Source organism: Thalassophryne amazonica, chromosome 4 (assembly GCF_902500255.1).
Source record: "Thalassophryne amazonica chromosome 4, fThaAma1.1, whole genome shotgun sequence".
NCBI lineage: Eukaryota > Metazoa > Chordata > Actinopteri > Batrachoidiformes > Batrachoididae > Thalassophryne > Thalassophryne amazonica.
Genome location: NC_047106.1, coordinates 49,827,251 through 49,849,807, shown reverse-complemented (window position 1 = coordinate 49,849,807; position 22,557 = coordinate 49,827,251). Strand labels below are relative to the sequence as shown.

The 22,557-nt window shown below is 39.9% G+C and overlaps 1 protein-coding gene across 1 annotated transcript in view; it reads right to left on the bottom strand.

The window, feature by feature from the left end:
* Positions 1–22,557, bottom strand: part of pik3cb (phosphatidylinositol-4,5-bisphosphate 3-kinase, catalytic subunit beta) — a 146,576-nt gene that overhangs the window by 45,430 nt on the left and 78,589 nt on the right. Inside the window, 3 exon segments of the mRNA XM_034167844.1 lie at positions 3,486–3,715; positions 7,485–7,713; positions 19,511–19,706. Of these exon segments, the coding sequence (XP_034023735.1) occupies positions 3,486–3,715; positions 7,485–7,713; positions 19,511–19,669 (618 nt within the window). The 5' untranslated portion in view covers positions 19,670–19,706.

The following is a 22,557-nucleotide window of genomic DNA, read 5'->3' as shown; positions in this document are numbered from 1 at the left end:
AGGTAAGACCATAATAGCGTTTTTGTTTTTTTTTTTAAATTAAATGTGATTTTTGTGTGCTACAGTTTGTTATGTGTAAAGAATGCTGATATGAGATTTTAAACATAACCCATTAACTGCTGTCAATCAAACAGTGAATAAGCTACTCTGTGGGTTCATATGTTTGTAAGTCTGATTGCGATGAAGTCAGTGCCTCACCAACCGTCAACCTCACCGCACGTCACTGCTCCAGCGGAATGTGCAGTAAAATGTGTGTCAGTGTGTGCAAGCCTTTTGCACATTATCAATCTAATATGCTCTGAGTGCTACAGTACACTGAAGGTCAGTACAACAGGTTATTTACAGCACAGCACTGACCTGATAACCTGAAACAGATTTAGAGTTTCCTGAAGGTAAAAAAAAAAAAAAAAAAAATCTAATTCATTACTAATTAACAGAAATTGCCATCTTACGGTAAAACTGCCTGACTACGCTGTTTTCAAAAGCACAGCTCTCCATTTGTGAGCCATGAAGGTCCCAAAGCCTGCCGGTTTTCATTAAAACCACAAAGTGTGGCAGGTGATTACACTGATAGACTTCTCTACTCAGTAGAGTTAAATCAGTGAAAACAAGTGGATAGTTTGGCTACAATGAAAACCTTCAGTTTCTCTAACCTTTATATGATGCAATAGGATTAAGATTATTAAACTAATAGGATTAATAAATGGAATAGGTTTGACTGTGTTGAGTGCCTAGTCTGCAAAGTGAAGGTTAAATAATAATGTCAACGCTCACTGGACTGTGTGACATGTGACCCCGTAACATAACAAGTAAGCATGACACATGGTGCACACTATTCCTTTTTAAAACCTTATTAACTCAAACACATAATTTGCATCACTATTTACCAAAGTTAGAGCAACTTTACCTTTTGACCCCTGTACAAAATGAAACTGACCTTTGCCACCATTCTTTCTGCTTTTACCCCACAACATTCAGTCACAGATAGTCCAAACTACACCTTTGTCTGATCTTTGTGATCAGACAAATAATGTGGTATAGGTCCCAATATGATTGGAGCATCTTTTAAATTCTGACCCTTGTGTAATTGTTCAACTGACCCCTACCTGGATGCCTCTTGAAAATTCAAATGGCCTATCATTTTTTTTTTTTTTTTTCAAACAAATAATTCTAAGGAGTATTTTTGCCAAATTTTTGCATACGTGTGTGTGATGATGATCCAACTGATAGACTGAGGAGCTCAAAGATGAGTCCCCAGAGTTGTCATGCTCGAGTGTCCAGGAGGACGGAGTCATTTCACTGACCCACTTACTGGTTGCCAAATGAGTTCATATCACATTAGCATTACAAAATCCCAAAAGTGAGCATAAGAAAAAGATGAGCTGCGCCACACATGCCTGTACTGGTGCAGTCACATGGACATTTTGGTCCTCAGATAAGGTGGCTTTTTCCTCTGCTTTCAAGTTGCAGCAAACACACCGTTGTTCACAGCACATAATGTATTCACAGAATAGTACGCAGAGGTTAATGAGTTTGGGTTTGTCATTACAGTCTGTCTTTGGGCATAACAGTTTAATAGACTGGATAAAGCAACTTTGAAATACTTCTGCCAAGTTCTAATTTAAAGCTACAGTGTGTAGGATTTAGTGTCATCTTGTGGTGAGACTGCAGATAGTATGATGCTGTCACCGGTCACGGGACCCTTGTCTTCTCTCGTGAGAAGCGATACGTATGATCCTCAATTTCACAAAAAAATGAGGGTTTGTCTCAACCTTGTTAGCTTGCTCTAGTAACCACAAGACATCGTAGGACATCACTCACAGATTCCTTTGCTTTTTCCTTCAATCTTTTGGCCACACATGGTGGCCTCTGTGAAAGGGCCTGATCCCATGCTGATATGAAATTTATTGTTAGCTTATGAAAACATCAATTTTGTTGTTGCAGGAAACTATTGAACAGATGGTATGAAATACCAATGGCTTGTTTAATAGCACATTCAATCTTTAAACTCATGCAAATATTCTGACCACTGAATTGATGGAAAAAATTACTTGTATAATGTACAGGCACCATATATGTACAATACCCTAATGTATGGTGGCTCTAAATCACCATGGTTCACAAATATTTTAGAGAATGTTGTATTAAAGCAAAGAAAAAAGCAGTTTCCATCCATCACTTTCACAAAATCAAAGTACACAAAAGTACACTAGGTCTCTAGAGCAGCCAGTACAAAACTTAATGCCACAACCCTCTTTGAAATCTGAAAGTCTTCTGCAAACCAGTAAAATCTTTAATAATATTTGATCGACACATGAAGTGAAGATTATTTCCGCACATATATGCGTTATGTTAAACTAGGTCAGATCAATGAAGAACAACATCTAATTTAAACCCAGTGGCTTGGTTTTATTACGTTTTAAAAAAAAGCATTTCACAACTGAGCATCCCTCACTAGGGCTGCCACGATTAGTCAACCAGTCACAATTACATCAACTATCAAAATCGTCTGCGATTAAATTAATAATCGATGCCCTTGTTGATTTTTTTAAAGCTTTGTTTTTCTCTCAAAACCTCTGCTGTATCTTCCGCTGCCTTTCTGTCTTTGACACACATGCACAGTAGTGGTAATCCTGGTCAGCTGTGATGACACTGGATAAACTATGCCCAAACAATGTCATGGCTAGCTAGCAACGAAGCTCAAAAATTTGGAAGCATTTTAACCAAATTACGTTACAGTGCAAAAAAACAAACAAAAAAAACCCCATTCCTCTTCAATGGATGTTACCATGTAAAAGTTGAATAAACTATCATTTTAATTGTCATTACTTTTAGTTAGTTAGCACATAGCTTAAATACTTCAAACTTGAAGCTAATGATGGTTATATAAGAGCAGCTGCATGCTGGTACGATAAGCCGCAATTTACTTATGATCTGTTTAGACGACTAAATCGCAAAAATAATATATTATCAAAATAATCGTTTGTGGCAGCCCTATCCCCCACCAGTAGTCACTGAAGCAATTATGTAAAAGTCACAAATTATCCAAAAAATTATGCATGCACGCACAGACTGACTGATGTTATATGGCTCAAAAGTGCAGAGGGTGGGGAAATCTAATATGATTTTGGATATAAACTGGACAGAGATGACAGACAAGGTTCAACAATGATATAATTCCACAGTGTCTGAAATGGTTCTGTTGTAAAAACCTTAACAGATGACCCAAAAGTTCATAGAGTAAGGAAATTTAGTATGCAATTGCGCACATCATTTGTGGGATAAATGGGATCTGGCATTCATAAGTTCGATGATGGAGACACAGATGGAGTGTGATTTTACATCCCCTGGTGGAACATGATCATAAATATTTTGTGGTAATTTTAAAACTATTCCAGAATTACTTCCCATGGCTCACATTTTGACACAAGTGATCTAAAGCACTATGAATGTTTTCAGGCTTTGCATCACTGACAGACCCTTACCTGAGACTGGCTGAAGTGGATAATGACCTTCAGGTCAGCAGGTCGGTCACTGAGCCCATCAGTAATGGTCAGTTCATCCTCAAAATCTATTTGTGGGGAGAAGCAGGACTTCACCCATTCTGTCCACGTCATCGTCTGAACAAGCTGCATCCTCTCTTCACTGAGACGAAACATTCGGCTGCGAAAGTCCTTTACCTCCTGGTCGTTTATAGCATCAAGCTCATGCAGACCTAGTGCAAAGACAGAGAAGCTAATTATTTCTAAAGCTACAAGGAGGCAGCTGATGCAGTTTCAGAAATGCATCAACAAATGGGAAAGTGTTCCAGATCTAGATTTATTGGTGTGACGGAGGCCAGCAGCAGTCTGTGCATGTGGTAGTCAATAGGCTTCACACCATTGACAGCCAAAGGATACTTTGGCCACTCAGGCCAGAGCTCACGTTTTGGCAGACTGGTCAGAGAGTCCGCCTTCCATGCTGGAGATTGTGAATTTGCATCCCAATGGGAGCAGTCAAAAATCACAGTGCACAGTAAGCCACTCCAATGGCACCCCTAACTTTTGAGCACAGAATTCAAAATATGTTTAGAAATAGTCTAGTTCACAAGTATTCTGCCTCTGTACACCACTACAATACAGACAAAAATCAAGATGTACTTGTAGTGCAGACTTTTGGGTTTAAAGGATTTTCTTGAAAAGAAAACATGACATTTTAACTACATTTTGCCAGAAGGCATATGGGAGACTTGAGGCTCCACTTGATCAGTTTTCTTGAAAGAAAAGCCTCGTCTGTGCCACGCCAACATGAAGCTGTAACTGGTGATGCAACATACAAGTTACTATGCACAGTGAGCCTACATCTCCTTCAGACTTGTCATGGGTATCTTGGTGGCTTCCCTCACTGTCACTCTGTTTGATAACTGCCTACCCTAGACATACAAGGGGTAAAATAACTTTGAACACCACCATTTTCTCAGTAAATATATTTCTAAAGGTGCTGTTGATGCTGAATTTTCACCAGACGTCGCCAACAATCCAAGTAATCCACAGATGGAAAGAAACCAAAACAATTAAGTAATGAAATGGAATGACAGAAAAAAATATTTTTTCCTCAGAGATTTTCTTTAAGGTGCAAACAAGGGCTCTGTCACGTATCAGTTTAAGTTAAAAACTGATCAGATGTAGCTAAAACATGTTGCTAGATACTTCTTGTCCTGTTTTGTGTCATGTATAGTCCAAAATCTGTCAGGATTTCCCCCGGATCCTGGTTTTAACGCTGTCTTTTAACCAGTGTCATGTGTTAGTTCTTCCACCAGATGGGGCCCTCACTTATTTTTCACACCTGGATCAGATGTGTGATTGATTAATGACAGACTATTTAAACCCTGATTTTCTGTTCAATAATGGCCAGATATTTTTGAGTATTGCCAGACTCTTGCAGACCTTTCAGGTTCCTCCAGAGCCATGATCCAGACCGTTACCAGGAGGACCAAGCCTGATTGCCTCTCTGTGACCTTGACTGTGTCTTCCTGCTGTGTGCTTAAGACGTCAGAGCTTCCCGCAGCTAAACTTCAGGTAACCAGGCCTCCCCTCTAATTTCCGTATTAGTGCGAACCATTTTTCCTGGTGTTCCAGACAATTCCTGCGCAGCTCCCATCCTGCCCTGGCTCCTCGTTCCTGGCTGCCTGCACAGCTACGTCACTTTGGAACTTCTTGGCTCTCTGCTCAGAGCGTGACCCTGCTACACACCAGTTAAGTTCATGTGACATGCACAAACACCTGTTGGGTGCATGATGCAGGGCCGCTGCACCTAGTGGTCAAATATATACATAAAATGCACTCAAAGAATGAAAACAGGAATGTGTGTGTGTGGTGCGAGAGAGAGTGCGTGCTTGGCGGGGGGGGGGGCAGCTCCAAACTGTCCAAAGTACAAAGAAACACTGTTTGGTTGATTACGCTTCCTATCATTCCTGGGAACTTTCCCCATTTTATTTCTCCATAAAGGTATGAATTAATACTCTTGCCAATGAAAACAACATGCTGGCATGTAAAGCTATTTCATCCTTGTGACTCTTGATGTTCAAAAAATGGCTCTGGGCCACATTAGCTACATTGTGTAAATCTGCACACACAAGCCAGTTTGCACAGTGTTTGCCATATGAATATTAGTCTATCGCTGCTGCAGAGCGATGCCTGTTGGAGGGGAAAGCTGAAGCCTGTAGCATCCCTTTGCAAGTCTCCCCTTTATTCCTACAAAGGCCTTTAAAGATCAGGTCAGAAAACGACTAGACAGAAAAGAAGGGCGGGATCCCAATATTGTCAGAGTCTCCTTCAAATAAAATGAGAACCTCTACTCTCCTATATTCCCTTTGTGCCTCTGCAGAAGTCTACTAGGAGGACAAACACCTGAGGATGGTGTTGGTTATCAGAGTAAAAAAAAAAAAAAAAAAAAGTCTGCACAGACTGATTTCTATGTTATGGAGAAATCGGTGGCTGTTTTGGTTTGCAACTGTATATTACGGTACAAATAATTGAAATATACAGTACATATAAACTGCATGTAGCTTGTACAGGAGACTGCAGATTGGGACCAAAGCTCATTTATCAGACACTGAAAATAATCAGTTATCTCCTCATTTTACAACAGATGCATTGTGTAAGTATCATAGTGTATCATTTTATGCACTGATCAACACTGCACAGGGTATGGACAGGGTCTTCGAATCACCTCAGCTGCTTTACAGCCCTTCAATAATAATAATACAGTGTGACAGATGACAGAAGAGGCATCAGGAATACATCCAGTCAATTCTCATGCTTCCCAGATGGCTGAGCCTGAGAGAGGACCCAGCAGGAGATCTGAAGGCTGGCAGCATGCACTGAATTGGAGAGGTGCTTAAGTCTCACTGCATGCAAGAGATGATTTACAGCCACATTTATTCTTGCTAAAGTGCTTGGGCCCTATCAATGATCTGGTGCATGATCTGCAGTGTACTACATAAAATTCATTTCAGGTGCATAATTTAGACCTAATATGGGGCACAGGATACAAAGGTGTTGGACTGATCTTCTTAGTCATTGGTGTGGCTTGGGAACAACTTAAAGCAAAATGCCCAGAATGTCATCTGCCATCCTCTTTAAGAGCTGACATGTGCCAGGCACACTTCTATTTAGCAACCAGACTCAAGTGAGATGATTGGTCCTGTAGTAACAGAAACTGCACCAACATGTTAGAGCATGCCAGTGGATGGTGACCACCAAAGCTCCTTGGGGTGAAGCAGTGAAACAATTAATTGGAGCTTTGAATTTTCCATGAGTGTTTATTTTTACTTCTATAAATGGTTTGTTTTTTTATTTGATGGCATGTATACAAGCAGAGTATCTGCATTTTGAACTTATTTATGCAAGGTGTGGCTCACCATTGAGCCATTTATACACCACAAATACATGGCGCTGGAATTTATACTAAGGTTTTGCTAATCTATGGTGGAATTGACAGCAGTGCACCAACACGAAAGACCACACCTCAATTTCAGACCAACAGACTCATAGGAGCATAGACAACAGTGATTCCCAACCCTGGTCCTCAAGGAACACTTAACCTGCACATTTTCGCATCTGTATGAAATCATGACTGGTTGAGCACACCTTAATGAGCTAATCAGTTTTTGGCAGAATGGAGAGAGATGGAAAATGTGCAGGTTAGAAGGGCCAGGGTAGAGAGGAATTGGAGTAAATGGATGTAAGCGCTAGGTGTGAAAACCACAATTGTGTTGGATTGACACTACAAACAACAACTGCATTGGGCTATGTTACAGGAGGTAGACAAGACCTCTAGTTACTGAACCTGTCAAACAGTAACAGCAAAAATTTTAGTCCAGGAAGCAGTAGCATGTGAGATTTTGCATGACGGTAACACTTAAAGAGATGCACATTCCCCACTTTTATCACTATGACTGTAAACACACATCACAAATATTTTTCAAAGTGACAGTGCCTCACCCTTGCCAATGAGGACACCTATTTTGGAGTCTAGCAGGCGCTCTGCTCTGCCACAGCTGCGTGTCACCAACTTAAGGACTGGCAGGAATGGGCGAACGTCACACAGTCGTCGAGTTTCATCCTCTAGTTCTTCATGCACCGCTGCCTGGTTGACGCACTCAAAGATGTGGCTCTCCATCTTGCCCAGGGCGGGGAACAGTGGGAATGACTGCGCTTGCTTCCATAAGAGCTAAAGAGGGAAAGGAAGAATTTACTTTGTGCATGGACTTGTTTTTGAGGTTTTACTTGTACTATAAAACCACAGGAAGACATTTTTCCCATTAGAGAAAAATAAATAAATAATAATAATCAGAGGCCACAATATTTTTGTTTGTAGCTTAATGGCACTACAGATAAGTGCTTAGTATCAAATGGACATTCAGAGACTTCATAGCATCAAGGCCTAAAGTAGCACATAAGATTGTTATAATGTGTTGCATGGAGTTAGGTCATGAATAATTCCTCCTGCCACTTCTGGTAAAATTCATATTCTTCTACCCACTAACAGCACAAGCACAGGTCCATCTGAGGGTACAGATCTAAACCAGAGTATGTTGGGCCTGGATACATTTATCCTCAAAGTTTTTTTTTTTTATCTTTGTAATCCTCCTGATTTTATGCTATGTTAATCACATCTACCTATAAATGACATCCAAAGTGCACAGCAGATTTATTTGAATGTAGACCTCTGCAGGAAAAAAGCCATTTCCTGAGTATTTGTCATGTGGTTACAAGTCAACAAACCAAGAGCCTTAAGTTACAGCTGGAAAATGTTGCAATAACTGTCAGTTCCCCAAAATGTTTTTAAAAAGTTGTGTTCTGGGAAGTCCTTTTTAGTCTTTGTGAGAATGAATGAACCATATCAATTCACAGCCCTGCTGTTCTGCAACGGGTGATAACTGATCGAGCACGTTACGTTGATGTGAGCCAACTGGAAGACAGTTGAAAGGAATTTTCTATCTTTTGAAAAAAATATTACCCCACATGGTATCCTTACAATAAACCTAGCTCCCTAAAAGATTCTTTAAAAAACTTTAAAACAACTTCTGAGCACTTTTACTGCATTGCACATACAGTGAATTAAGCTTTAGTCAATGTTAGTCATGTAGTCAAACATCACAGACCATCTCAGTGTAGTTTAATTTGTCCACAATATAAGAAGCACTCCAACTTCCTACTTTTGCATTCAATGAAGAAAACTGCAGAGAGATGTGCAATGGTGTTACAGATATTGAAAGAGTGCATCAACTACAGGGCAGTTGGAGCGCAAACCTTCACTAAGCTTAATAGTAGAGCAATAATTTATCAACTAATCAATGATTAATAAAGTTGGATTAATTAACTATTTTGATCAATAGTTTCAAGCAATTTAAAATTCAAACAATTTCAACTTCTTAAATGTGTATGTTTTCTGATTTAATTTACTAGATTTTTTTTTATTTCTTTTTTTTTTTGGCAACAATGCAAAAATTATCTCCGGGCCGTAGACAGAACAAGACATTTGAAGGAATCCTCTTGAGCTCTGGAAAACAGTGATCAATATTATTCACAATTTTCTGACATTTTATGGGTCTAACAGCTAATCGATTAATGATGAAAATAAGGTAGACAGATCTGCACTCAAAACCATCATATAAATCACAATAAAAAAACGTTTACACATTGAGATGTATCAAAATGATTTATGGTGTTGTCGTCGTTTGATTTTCAGATACCCTGGTTTTGGTCAGGGTTGCCACAGCAGAGCCAGTACAGAAGGATCCACATTGAGATTTGGCCCAGGCTTTACACCTGATGATGCCTTTCCTGACAACTCAAACACACACACACAGTCCCTAGTCCTCCTAAGTAGTCTCCTATCCAAGTACTAATCAGAACCAAAGAGATGGGCTGCTGTTAAAAAGGGTTTATACCATGCAGAATTCTCACTGTTGATATTAATGACCGTTTTCCTGAAAAACAGATAATGCCAAAAATGTGTGTGTGTGTGTGGGGGGGGGGGGGGGGGGGGGTCCTTGCTTTATCCTCTGAGGTGTGATGAAAATCAGTTTAAGTACCATTTTTTTTACTTGTTCAGGTGGTCCTCAGACATATTTTGAAGGGAACTTATTTATGAAAAAAATGCTGCACAAGATGGCGCAGAAGGTAATAAAAAAATGCACTATTAATTTGGATGCCAATCACTGTGAAACAAGAAGATCTGAATGATGATGTGCTGGGTCTAAGGCCTCCGATCATACAGTATATGACAATTCCTGAACGAAAAAAGTGAAAAAGTCACAATTGTCAAGAAGAGGTGGATGAATGAGACTTTTCCCATCACAGAATAGCCTGCGAATCAAGAGTGCAAAAGGAACGAAAGAGGAACAAAACGAAACCGAAGCTACATGATCTCAACGCTTTAAGCAAAACGCATCTGGAGCCACTGCTGGAGCAGTGTGTGTTGCATCCTCCTCTGTGCTCCAGGACTTGGAGCTGGGCAGAGCTCTGAAGCGCCCCGAGTCTTGGAGAAGCCTGCAAAGAGAAGCTCACGATCCGACTCACTGGTGGAGATCTGTGCGCACGTTGGTGGATGCACCTGCTCTGGTTGCTTGTCCAGAACAAGGGAGTGATCATCTCCATCATCAGAATCCTCACTGTCCGGTTCAGACTGATGATGCCATCCGTCTTGCTCAAATAAAAACTGAAACGCTTGCTCAACATTCATAAGACGCCTCATTTTAATAAAAAAAAAAAAAAAAAAAAAAACACCACCACACTAACCACACATGCTAAATATGCCACCAAAATAATACACACTCCAAACACGGCAAATATTTCTCAAAACTCTCAAATACCAAAACTCTAACTGCCATTTGTAAACCCAAAATGCATGCGTACTTAACGTTTTTTGCGTGTCATTGCGTTCGTAGATTAGCTTGCAGCTGCGTACGTTTGCTTTTAATGTATGCGTACTGTCATGTGTAGCCCTTGCCGCACTTCTGCCTACGTTTTTTTTTTTTTTTTTTGCGTTGTAGAAATGTACTCCACTCTTAAAATGGTAAAGCAAATGGCACTCAGGTTTCCAGATGTACAGCGGGATGCACTGCTTCCTTGTCAGGGCTGGGAACATCAGATCGGAAAGTTCAGAGTCCTTCTGTGTCCCCCCCCCCGAAAAAAGGTAGAAAATATTGGCATTTAAAATCACAAGCAAACTTAAACCTTCCCATCTTGTTTCAGCATTGAGAGCTGGGGGGGGGGAGATAGTGCTGTCTCTGTGCCTTTTTTTCAAACCCTGGTGTTTCTGATTCACACGCGAATGTCCGCTGCTGCTGAAACTTTTTTCACACTTGATGCTCAAAGTCACGCTTCTGTAAACTGCCGCCTGGTTTGCACAAACCGAAGCACAGTTCGCTCTGGGAGATCACCGCAGATGGCAAAATATTATGTCATGACAGCTCTCAGCTCTATGACAATGAGGCAAAAGCCCCCCCACAAACAAATACGCAGCGATCAAGGATCACCTCCTCAAAACTTTTGACAAAACTTTTTATGCAACCCCTGGCAAAAATTATGGAATCACCGGCCTCGGAGGATGTTCATTCAGTTGTTTAATTTTGTAGAAAAAAAAAAAGCAGATCAGACATGAGACAAAACTAAAGTCATTTCAAATGGCAACTTTCTGGCTTTAAGAAACACTATAAGAAATCAGGAAAAAAAAGAATTGTGGCAGTCAGTAACGGTTACTTTTTTAGACCAAGCAGAGGGGAAAAAAATATGGAATCACTCAATTCTGAGGAAAAAATTATGGAATCATGAAAAACAAAAGAACGTTCCAACATCACTAGTATTTTGTTGCACCACCTCTGGGTTTTATAACAGCTTGCAGTCTCTGAGGCATGGACTTAATGAGTGACAAACAGTACTCTTCATCAATTTGGCTCCAACTTTCTCTGACTGCTGTTGCCAGATCAGCTTTGCAGGTTCGAGCCTTGTCATGGACCATTTTCTTCAACTTCCAAAGATTTTCAAATGGATTAAGATCCGGACTATTTGCAGGCCATGACATTGACTCTGTGTGTCTTTTTGCAAGGAATGTTTTCACAGTTTTTGCTCTATGGCAAGATGCATTATCATCTTGAAAAATGATTTCATCATCCCCAAACATCCTTTCAATTGATGGGATAAGAAAAGTGTCCAAAAATATCAACAGCCATCTCCCCAGTGCCTTTACCTGACTCTGTAGTTTTCTCTGGGCCCCTCCCCAATCAGACCGGGAGTGACATGTTTAGCCGCATGTTCTCCTTGAATTGCTGGCTGTCTGAGTGGTGTCCAAAAAATGAGGTGGGCTTCAATAGATAATTGGCAAAGCTTCTGGGGAAAACCTGGTCTTGTTAGGAGAGACGGCATCCATCCCACTTTGGATGGAGCAGCTCTCATTTCTAGAAATCTGGCTAATTTTCTTAAATCCTCCAAACTGTGACTATCCAGGGTTGGGACCAGGAAGCAGAGTTGTAGTCTTATACACCTCTCTGCAGCTTCTCTCCCCCTGCCATCCCCTCATTACCCCATCCCCGTAGAGACGGTGCCTGCTCCCAGACTACCAATAACCAGCAAAAATCTATTTAAGCATAAAAATTCAAAAAGAAAAAATAATATAGCACCTTCTACTGCACCACAGACTAAAACAGTTAAATGTGGTCTATTAAACATTAGGTCTCTCTCTTCTAAGTCCCTGTTGGTAAATGATATAATAATTGATCAACATATTGATTTATTCTGCCTAACAGAAACCTGGTTACAGCAGGATGAATATGTTAGTTTAAATGAGTCAACACCCCCGAGTCACACTAACTGTCAGAATGCTCGTAGCACGGGCCGGAGGCGGTGGATTTAGCAGCCAATCTTCCATTCCAGCTTATTAATAATCAAAAACCCAGACAGAGCTTTAATTCATTTGAAAGCTTGTTCTCTTAGTCTTGTCCATCCAAATTGGAAGTCCCAAAAACCAGTTTTATTTGTTATTATCTATCGTCCACCTGGTCGTTACTGTGAGTTTCTCTGTGAATTTTCAGACCTTTTGTCTGACTTAGTGCTTAGCTCAGATAAGATAATTATAGTGGGCGATTTTAACATCCACACAGATGCTGAGAATGACAGCCTCAACACTGCATTTAATCTATTATTAGACTCTATTGGCTTTGCTCAAAAAGTAAATGAGTCCACCCACCACTTTAATCATATCTTAGATCTTGTTCTGACTTATGGTATGGAAATAGAAGACTTAACAGTATTCCCTGAAAACTCCCTTCTGTCTGATCATTTTTTAATAACATTACATTTACTCTGATGGACTACCCAGCAGTAGGGAATAAGTTTCATTACACTAGAAGTCTTTCAGAAAGCGCTGTAACTAGGTTTAAGGATATGATTCCTTCTTTATGTTCTCTAATGCCATATAACAACACAGTGCAGAGTAGCTACCTAAACTCTGTAAGGGAGATAGAGTATCTCGTCAATAGTTTTACATCCTCATTGAAGACAACTTTGGATGCTGTAGCTCCTCTGAAAAAGAGAGCTTTAAATCAGAAGTGTCTGACTCCATGGTATAACTCTCAAACTCGTAGCTTAAAGCAGATAACCCGTAAGTTGGAGAGGAAATGGCGTCTCACTAATTTAGAAGATCTTCACTTAGCCTGGAAAAAGAGTCTGTTGCTCTATAAAAAAGCCCTCCGTAAAGCTAGGACATCTTTCTACTCATCATTAATTGAAGAAAATAAGAACAACCCCAGGTTTCTTTTCAGCACTGTAGCCAGGCTGACAAAGAGTCAGAGCTCTATTGAGCTGAGTATTCCATTATCTTTAACTAGTAATGACTTCATGACTTTCTTTGCTCAACAAAATTTTAACTATTAGAGAAAAAATTACTCATAACCATCCCAAAGACGTATCGTTATCTTTGGCTGCTTTCAGTGATGCCGGTATTTGGTTAGACTCTTTCTCTCCGATTGTTCTGTCTGAGTTATTTTCATTAGTTACTTCATCCAAACCATCAACATGTTTATTAGACCCCATTCCTACCAGGCTGCTCAAGGAAGCCCTACCATTATTTAATGCTTCGATCTTAAATATGATCAATCTATCTTTGTTAGTTGGCTATGTACCACAGGCTTTTAAGGTGGCAGTAATTAAACCATTACTTAAAAAGCCATCACTTGACCCAGCTATCTTAGCTAATTATAGGCAATCTCCAACCTTCCTTTTCTCTCAAAAATTCTTGAAAGGGTAGTTGTAAAACAGCTAACTGATCATCTGCAGAGGATGGTCTATTTGAAGAGTTTCAGTCAGGTTTTAGAATTCATCATAGTACAGAAACAGCATTAGTGAAGGTTACAAATGATCTTCTTATGGCCTCGGACAGTGGACTCATCTCTGTGCTTGTTCTGTTAGACCTCAGTGCTGCGTTTGATACTGTTGACCATAAAATTTTATTACAGAGATTAGAGCATGCCATAGGTATTAAAGGCACTGCGCTGCGGTGGTTTGAATCATATTTGTCTAATAGATTACAATTTGTTCATGTAAATGGGGAATCTTCTTCACAGACTAAAGTTAATTATGGAGTTCCACAAGGTTCTGTGCTAGGACCAATTTTATTCACTTTATATATGCTTCCCTTAGGCAGTATTATTAGACGGTATTGCTTAAATTTTCATTGTTACGCAGATGATACCCAGCTTTATCTATCCATGAAGCCAGAGGACACACACCAATTAGCTAAACTGCAGGATTGTCTTACAGACATAAAGACATGGATGACCTCTAATTTCCTGCTTTTAAACTCAGATAAAACTGAAGTTATTGTTCTTGGCCCCACAAATCTTAGAAACATGGTGTCTAACCAGATCCTTACTCTGGATGGCATTACCCTGACCTCTAGTAATACTGTGAGAAATCTTGGAGTCATTTTTGATCAGGATATGTCATTCAAAGCGCATATTAAACAAATATGTAGGACTGCTTTTTTGCATTTACGCAATATCTCTAAAATCAGAAAGGTCTTGTCTCAGAGTGATGCTGAAAAACTAATTCATGCATTTATTTCCTCTAGGCTGGACTATTGTAATTCATTATTATCAGGTTGTCCTAAAGTTCCCTAAAAAGCCTTCAGTTAATTCAAAATGCTGCAGCTAGAGTGCTGACGGGGACTAGAAGGAGAGAGCATATCTCACCCATATTGGCCTCTCTTCATTGGCTTCCTGTTAATTCTAGAATAGAATTTAAAATTCTTCTTCTTACTTATAAGGTTTTGAATAATCAGGTCCCATCTTATCTTAGGGACCTCGTAGTACCATATCACCCCAATAGAGCGCTTCGCTCTCAGACTGCAGGCTTACTTGTAGTTCCTAGGGTTTGTAAGAGTAGAATGGGAGGCAGAGCCTTCAGCTTTCAGGCCTCCTCTCCTGTGGAACCAGCTCCCAATTCAGATCAGGGAGACAGACACCCTCTCTACTTTTAAGATTAGGCTTAAAACTTTCCTTTTTGCTAAAGCTTATAGTTAGGGCTGGATCAGGTGACCCTGAACCATCCCTTAGTTATGCTGCTATAGACGTAGACTGCTGGGGGGTTCCCATGATGCACTGTTTCTTTCTCTTTTTGCTCTGTATGCACCACTCTGCATTTAATCATTAGTGATCGATCTCTGCTCCCCTCCACAGCATGTCTTTTTCCTGGTTCTCTCCCTCAGCCCCAACCAGTCCCAGCAGAAGACTGCCCCTCCCTGAGCCTGGTTCTGCTGGAGGTTTCTTCCTGTTAAAAGGGAGTTTTTCCTTCCCACTGTAGCCAAGTGCTTGCTCACAGGGGGTCGTTTTGACCGTTGGGGTTTTACATCATTATTGTATGGCCTTGCCTTACAATATAAAGCGCCTTGGGGCAACTGTTTGTTGTGATTTGGCGCTATATAAAAAAAAAATTGATTGATTGATTGACCTGACATGCAGCCCCATATCATCAATGACTGTGGAAATTTACATGTTCTCTTCAGGCAGTCATCTTTATAAATGTCATTGGAACGGCACCAAACAAAAGTTTCAGCATCATCACCTTGCCCAATGCAGATTCGAGATTAATCACTGAATATGACTTTCATCCAGTCATCCACAGTCCAACGATTGCTTTTCCTTAGCCCATTGTAACGTTTTTTTTTTTTCTGTTTAGGTGTTAATGATGGCTTTCATTTAGCTTTTCTGTATGTAAATCCCATTTCCTTTAGGCGGTTTCTTACATTTCAGTCACAGGCGTTGACTCCAGTTTCCTCCCATTCGTTCCTCATTTGTTTTGTTGTGCATTTTCGATTTTTGAGACATACTGCTTTAAGTTTTCTGTCTTGACGCTTTGATGTCTTCCTTGGTCTACCAGTATGTTTGCATACGTTTGTATTTGGTCCAGAGTTTAGACACAGCTGACTGAACAACCAACATCTTTTGCAACATTGCGTGATGATTTACCCTCTTTTAAGACTTTGATAATCCTCTCCTTTGTTTCAATTGACATCTCTTGTGTTGGAGCCATGATTCATGTCAGTCCACTTGGTGCAACAGCTCTCCAAGGTGTGATCACTCCTTTTTAGATGCAGACTAACGTGCAGATCTGATTTGATGCAGGTGTTAGTTTTGGGGATGAAAATTTACAGGGTGATTCCATAATTTATTCCTCAGAATTGAGTGAGTCCATATTTTTTTTCCCTCTGCTTGGTCTAAAAAAGTAACTGTTACTGACTGCCACAATTTTTTTTTTCCTGATTTCTTATAGTGTTTCTTAAAGCCAGAAAGTTGCCATTTGAAATGACTGTCATGTCTGTGATCTGCTTTTTTTCTACAAAATTAAACAACTGAATGAACATCCTCCGAGGCCGGTGATTCCATAATTATTGCCAGGGGTTGCATATTGATTTATAACAGAAAACTGTCAAAAGGGGGAATAAAAATAAGTGTCAAGATGATTGAATAAATTTATCAGTCCATGTGAACGCCGCTCACTGACTCCCCATGCCTTCCGGAACAGCTCCTATGTAATCATCTGAATCATCTACCTGTTTCCACGTGTACAGAAGGGCTGGATTGTCATTCCTACACTCAGTTATATTTAATAAAAAAAATAAGCACATGCAGGAGGCGATCACTGCTGCTGCGTACAAGTACCGTTGGAAATTACACAACTTTTTTTGTTTCAAATTCAGCAGTTGCTTGTCGCAGGACCGTGGTTTTCATTTTATTTTTGGTAAAATAATTCATTGTATCCACACAAAAGATTAATTCTGGCCTATATAAGGTGCCTGAGCCCAGTGAAGCTGACTTCCCCACCCTGATTAAATAAATAAATAAATAAATATTGGTACAATAAGTTTTAGTTTCGTTGGTCTTCGTTATGTGCCGTGTGACCGGACCTTCAGACAATTAATGAAATGAAGAAACTATGCTCAGAAACTTAAAAACCATGATCTTTAATAATAATAATCTTTGTGTGCTTTTGAATAAAAAGAGGGAACAACCTTACTACTACTTGGAACTCCACTGCTCTATGCAGGACAGCAAGAACACCAACGAGGAGGAGGGTGGCTAGGCTAATTATAGTATAATGTTTTAAAAATGTATAATCAATTAAAAAGTTTGACATTTAATGAGAAAAACGTGCACACACAACTCATTTTCAAAGTATCAGCAGCCACATAAAGCAATTTACTCAAGTTATTTGCGTCTTGTACAATGATAATTAGCTCTTTAAATTCTCACTAATGTGATATTTACATAGTCAATCTGCAGAATAAACTAATTTTGCTTCTTGTTGCATGAAGCAGTAGCACCACATTTCAAAAATAAATGTAGCTTATAGACTGGTGCAACCTAACTTTTTTTCCTGTTCATGTCCCATTTTTACACAGATGCGACTAATTCTACAGTGTGACAGTCTGGAAAATGCAGTAGTCCTGTCAACCACATAGGGCTAAAAAACATAACGACAAACGTAACAACAGAATGGCACATCTGATGATTACGTAAACCAGCAACTATTAATCCTGGGCCGGCCAAGCGCCGGCACTGCATTGCCCATTCTTCTATTGCTCCAACACCTGAACAGCCAAACGTGTTGGCTGAATATAACAGTGAGTTACTTAGCGGTGAGTACTTCAGGAGGACTGGAAAAAGTGTGTGGGTCTGTATACCAAAGACCAGAGGTAACTGTGATACAGAAAACTGAGCAGAAACATCTCTCACTGTAGACACGCTTGAAGTTTTTAAGACTAGAACATTTGGGGGGGATCTGAAACAGTGCCGTAGTGATCCACAAGCAAATTCATCAACACTAGTGGATTATACAAAACATACACTGAAAGCACCTTAAATAAATAATAATAATAAACAACAACAACAAAAAAAACAAAGCGAATGCGCAATCAAGTGGCTCTTTGGTCATGTTACAGGAATGATGAAGCCAGACGTGATTAAAGAGAAAATGTTCCGCAGACATTACTCAGTCACACAAGACCAGCTTGTTTGTTTGCTGTGCAAAACAACCTCCAAGTATGATTCAATCATGCCTGCCTGGGACAAAAACATGTGAAAGTGTGACACATTTTCCAAGATGAATTAAAATGCTACCCACCAACTAAGTAGCCACAAAAATAGGAAACCTTGACAATGTAATTCAAACCATGCAACAACAGTAAACTAATACTATCTCTGTGAAATCTTTTATTTTCAAAGATGTGGATTGAGCTAAGGTAATTTGAGGATGAACATTCTTAAAGTAACATACACCGATGCACATTAGAACACCATGGATGCAAGCAAGTTAATTTCTTGTTGACTTCAAAAATGCTTATCAAGTCTGGGACATCTTCGCTCCCCTTCACATCATTAGCTCACTCACACGATGTCATAAGCTATTTGCATGCTCGGTGTGCTACATCTCAAAAACAAAAAACACCCAGGAGGCCGTAAACAGCCATCTTTGTCAAAGCAAGTATTAGATCATATCAGTGACAGTGCACTTATAACTGGAGGTTAAATAAGCTAAGGAAATCATCCAAACTATAAACTGTTTGAAGTGTGTTTCATAAATGATATTTTACACACACCTTTCAATGCCTAGCAACCACTTGCCAATGGATTCCTGGAATGTTACACTGAAATTAAAAATCTTTCATTTTATTTTCTTATCTTTGTGTATGTGTTTGAGATGTATTGCTATTCACAGGTATATTTCCAATGTAAATAAATAGAACTCTGTCACTGTGGACACAATGAAACTTCATTTTAGCAGCATCTCTTCAGCACCAAATCATCAAGAAAAACAGCATATCATAAAGACAACATACCATAAAAAGGACAACTAAATAAAAAAGCATAAATAAGTAAAAACAAAAATTTGTTTTGCAATTACACTCAAGAATTCCATTGTTCTTCAGATGAAAATAGTAAACACATTAATTAAAGGGAGTGTATCATTACTTAATCCAATCAAATGTGGTTTGTTGATCAAATTATTGCCACTACAGTATCATACAAAGTGGTACTTATCTGTTATCTGTTGCAGTAGGTCATAGAGCAAACGGCTGGATTGTTTTGTTCATGCAGATGTGTGGGTTTGAATGTAGTTGCCAAAAATAATCTCAAAACTTCCTAAGATGCTGTGGTTTTTCTGTATGTTTCTGAATGAGACAGATGAATGAAATGGATGGGGGTGGCACAACAAGCAAGATAAGGTGTAGGTAGAGGAGCCAACAGCAGTCTACAGTTCAGTGAGACATTCATCTCTGTGAATCTACCTGGTCAACAAGTCCTACCCTCTTTCAAACTTTATAACTGAATAACTGCAGAGGTCAATTAATGTGAAAAACCGCATTTCCAATGGAAACACACACAACAATGAAGTAGAGCTGTTTCTATAAAAATAAATCCGAGCTGAAACCCTTAGTCTGACATCATCTTTCAACAAATGACTCTCACCAGTTTGATGTGTTGAATGGTGGCATCACGCGGAACATCCATCTGGATGTAGATACCAGTGGGCAGCAGAAAGTCCACAGTGATCTGACCCAGCGCGTGTCCAGCGATGGGCGTGTTGCCTGCCCAGATATCTAGGATGTCCGTCATGGCTGGAGGCATTGTAAGGCGTATCACACAGTGCTTCAACCATAAAGACCTGAATGAGATAAAATATAAGAGTAATGAGCTGTGTAAGCATTTTATATTATACAAGTATCAGAAATATTAAATGACTCAGATCAGGGCCCAAAACAAACAAAAACAAGACTGCTCTGAGAGCACAATATCCCCCCACTGGCAAATGTTGCTTTGGTACAAGTGTTTGTTACATTCTGATAACATTTCAAGGAACTGTACCAAGTTTTCCCCAAATTCCTCCTAAAAATGTGAGAGGAGTTGATTTCAGAATGCAGGCACCAACTCAAGAAAATGGCAGTGTCGAAGTTTGTTAATCAAGGACCTTAACTCTGCCAAAATGTGTAAATTTTGTACATTATTACAACATGCGTATTATCAACCTTTATCAAGGATTTATACCAAGTTACATGAAAACCCTACTAAAAATGTGAGGAGTTGATATCAGAATGCTTATATCCTTTTTTGGGACAGACTGATGGAAATCGCCACGACATCATACCCTTTTGGTCAGCAGGGAATGAAGAAAAAAAAAAGCATGCATGTGACAATCAACAACATTCCAGATATTTTAGGCGAGTTTGGAAATTCCAGACTGCTCAAACATTTCAGATCACATTAATTAGTCCACTGAGTTGGTGTCTTCTGTCACAACAGTACTAGGTGTGTGATGTCTTTAATTAACATCAAGGTGACAGGTGCTAATGATTCAGTATCAGTGCATCCCTGTAGGGGCAGAACTGTGCTGTGTTCACTGTGACAATGGTGGCTTCGACTTGGATGACGGCCAATGCTCAGAGGAATGCACACTACGCAAACAGAACAAAAAGATCAGCCTGCCCGAATACACACGTATGGAAGAGAAGCTTGAATTTTCGACTGGACTGGGTTGCTTTACTGCTGTGACTCTTAGTCGGAGGTCCCCAGCTTCTGACTCTGACAAACTGTTATGTTTAATGGCTGACTCTAAATCTATTACATCACTGCAGTAGAGTCAGCCATTAAACATAACAGTTTGTCAGAGTCAGAAGCTGGGGACCTCCGACTAAGAGTCACAGCAGTGCTGAACAGTATAACAGAAAGCCCTCACAGTATGTGGGTACCCACGATGGTCCCTGGACAAAGTGCGGAAGTCCCAGAGAACAAAGAAACCAGATAGACAGGAGACGGAGACAAGAAGAAGAGGAGTGTCTCTCCCTTATTTAGCAGGAGTAGGGGAAAAACTACAGAGGATATTCAGACAGCACAAAATCCCAGTTTACTTTAAACATGTTAACACCTTGAGACAGAAATTAGTTCACCCTAAGAACAGGATCCCTAGTTACAAACAGAGCAATGTAGTGTATTCTATCAGATGTCAGGAAAACTGTAACGAACACTATATAGGTGAGACTAAGCAACCTTTACCCAAAAGGCTATACCAGCACCGCAGAGAGGGCGCCAGTGGACCTCAGTCTGCAGGTCATCTCCACTTTAAAGACACTAACCACACATTTGAGGACAAGGAAGTTAAAGTCTTAGCCAGAGAGAAGAAATGGTTTGAGAGAGGGGTCAAGGAGGCATTCTATGTGAAACAGTTGAAACCCAGCCTTAACCGGGGAGTGGGTCTGAGACACGCTTTGTCCCCTGTTTACAATGGGGTACTCAGGTCAAAGCAGTTTCAGTGTTTTGTTCATGGCAATGAGTCATTCACGTCATCAGGAGAGTTGTCCATCCCATCATTAGGAGGGACAGCTGCTCTGTCATTAGGAGGGTGCCAACTAGGGCACAATAGGTACTAATTAGAGCTAAGCTTCTGCGATTTGAAACGTCCTCACGTCAAGCAACCCAGTCCAGTCGAAGAGTCAAGATTCTCTACTATGGAAACCACCTGGAAAACAGAGACTTCACAGAAATACACACGTATGCACAAGGAAAAGACGCAAACACATATGGATAATGCATGCATAACCATGCACAGAAATTAGCATATACGCTTGCAAATATCGTTACACACCCTCTTTAAACACAACCGCACAGATAATGCATCACGTAGATTATTAAAAGGGAGGGAGAGTGCTGTGTTTAAAGGGAAAGGCTGAACAATGTAAGTTTGGTCAACCGAGAACTGTAAAGCCACTGAAATGAAAGTGCAGGTCAACTAGTGCAAAAGTGTAAACATGTGATTCAAGAAAAAAAAACCCACAGATGTGGACACAAACACAAGTCACATAGATGTAGGTAACATCTGGTTTAAAGCAGCAGCCCGCAGCCTGGTTTCCATCTGAGCCTCAACCACAGCTTTACCATCACATCCCTTCTACCTAGCTCTTCTCATTATGCTGTCCTCGTCCAGTATATTAACTCTTGTGCAGCGCCACAAGTCCATCTCCAAGCTGGCTCGATCCACCTACTAAAAACTACAGCCCTGATTGCCTCTAATGGTTCTCTGCCTTCAAGTTAAGTGCTCAAGATAGCAGCACATAAGCAGGATGCCTGAAGATGAGACGATATCTGTGATGTATATGGAACCATGATCACAACCACTTAACCATGCAAATGGAAACAGCCTGATGTGTATACAATTGTGGATTACTAAATATTTCCTAAAGCAGGGGTTTTCAAAGTGTGGGAGAGTGAGCCCCCCCAGAGAACAAATGAATAGCTGTGCCCCCCTGACACACATATACACAATTTCAATATCTTCCTGTGTTTCTTTGTTCATTCCTTTACACATCTTAAAAGTATCTGTGTGTTTTAAGGAACTGTCTATGCATTTACACATTTTACAGCCTTTGTAAACATGTTTTTAAAAAACTTTCTATTCTTGCACACATTTTCAACCTTTTCAAACATTTTAAATGTGTTTTTAAAGAACTTTCTATTCTTCTGTT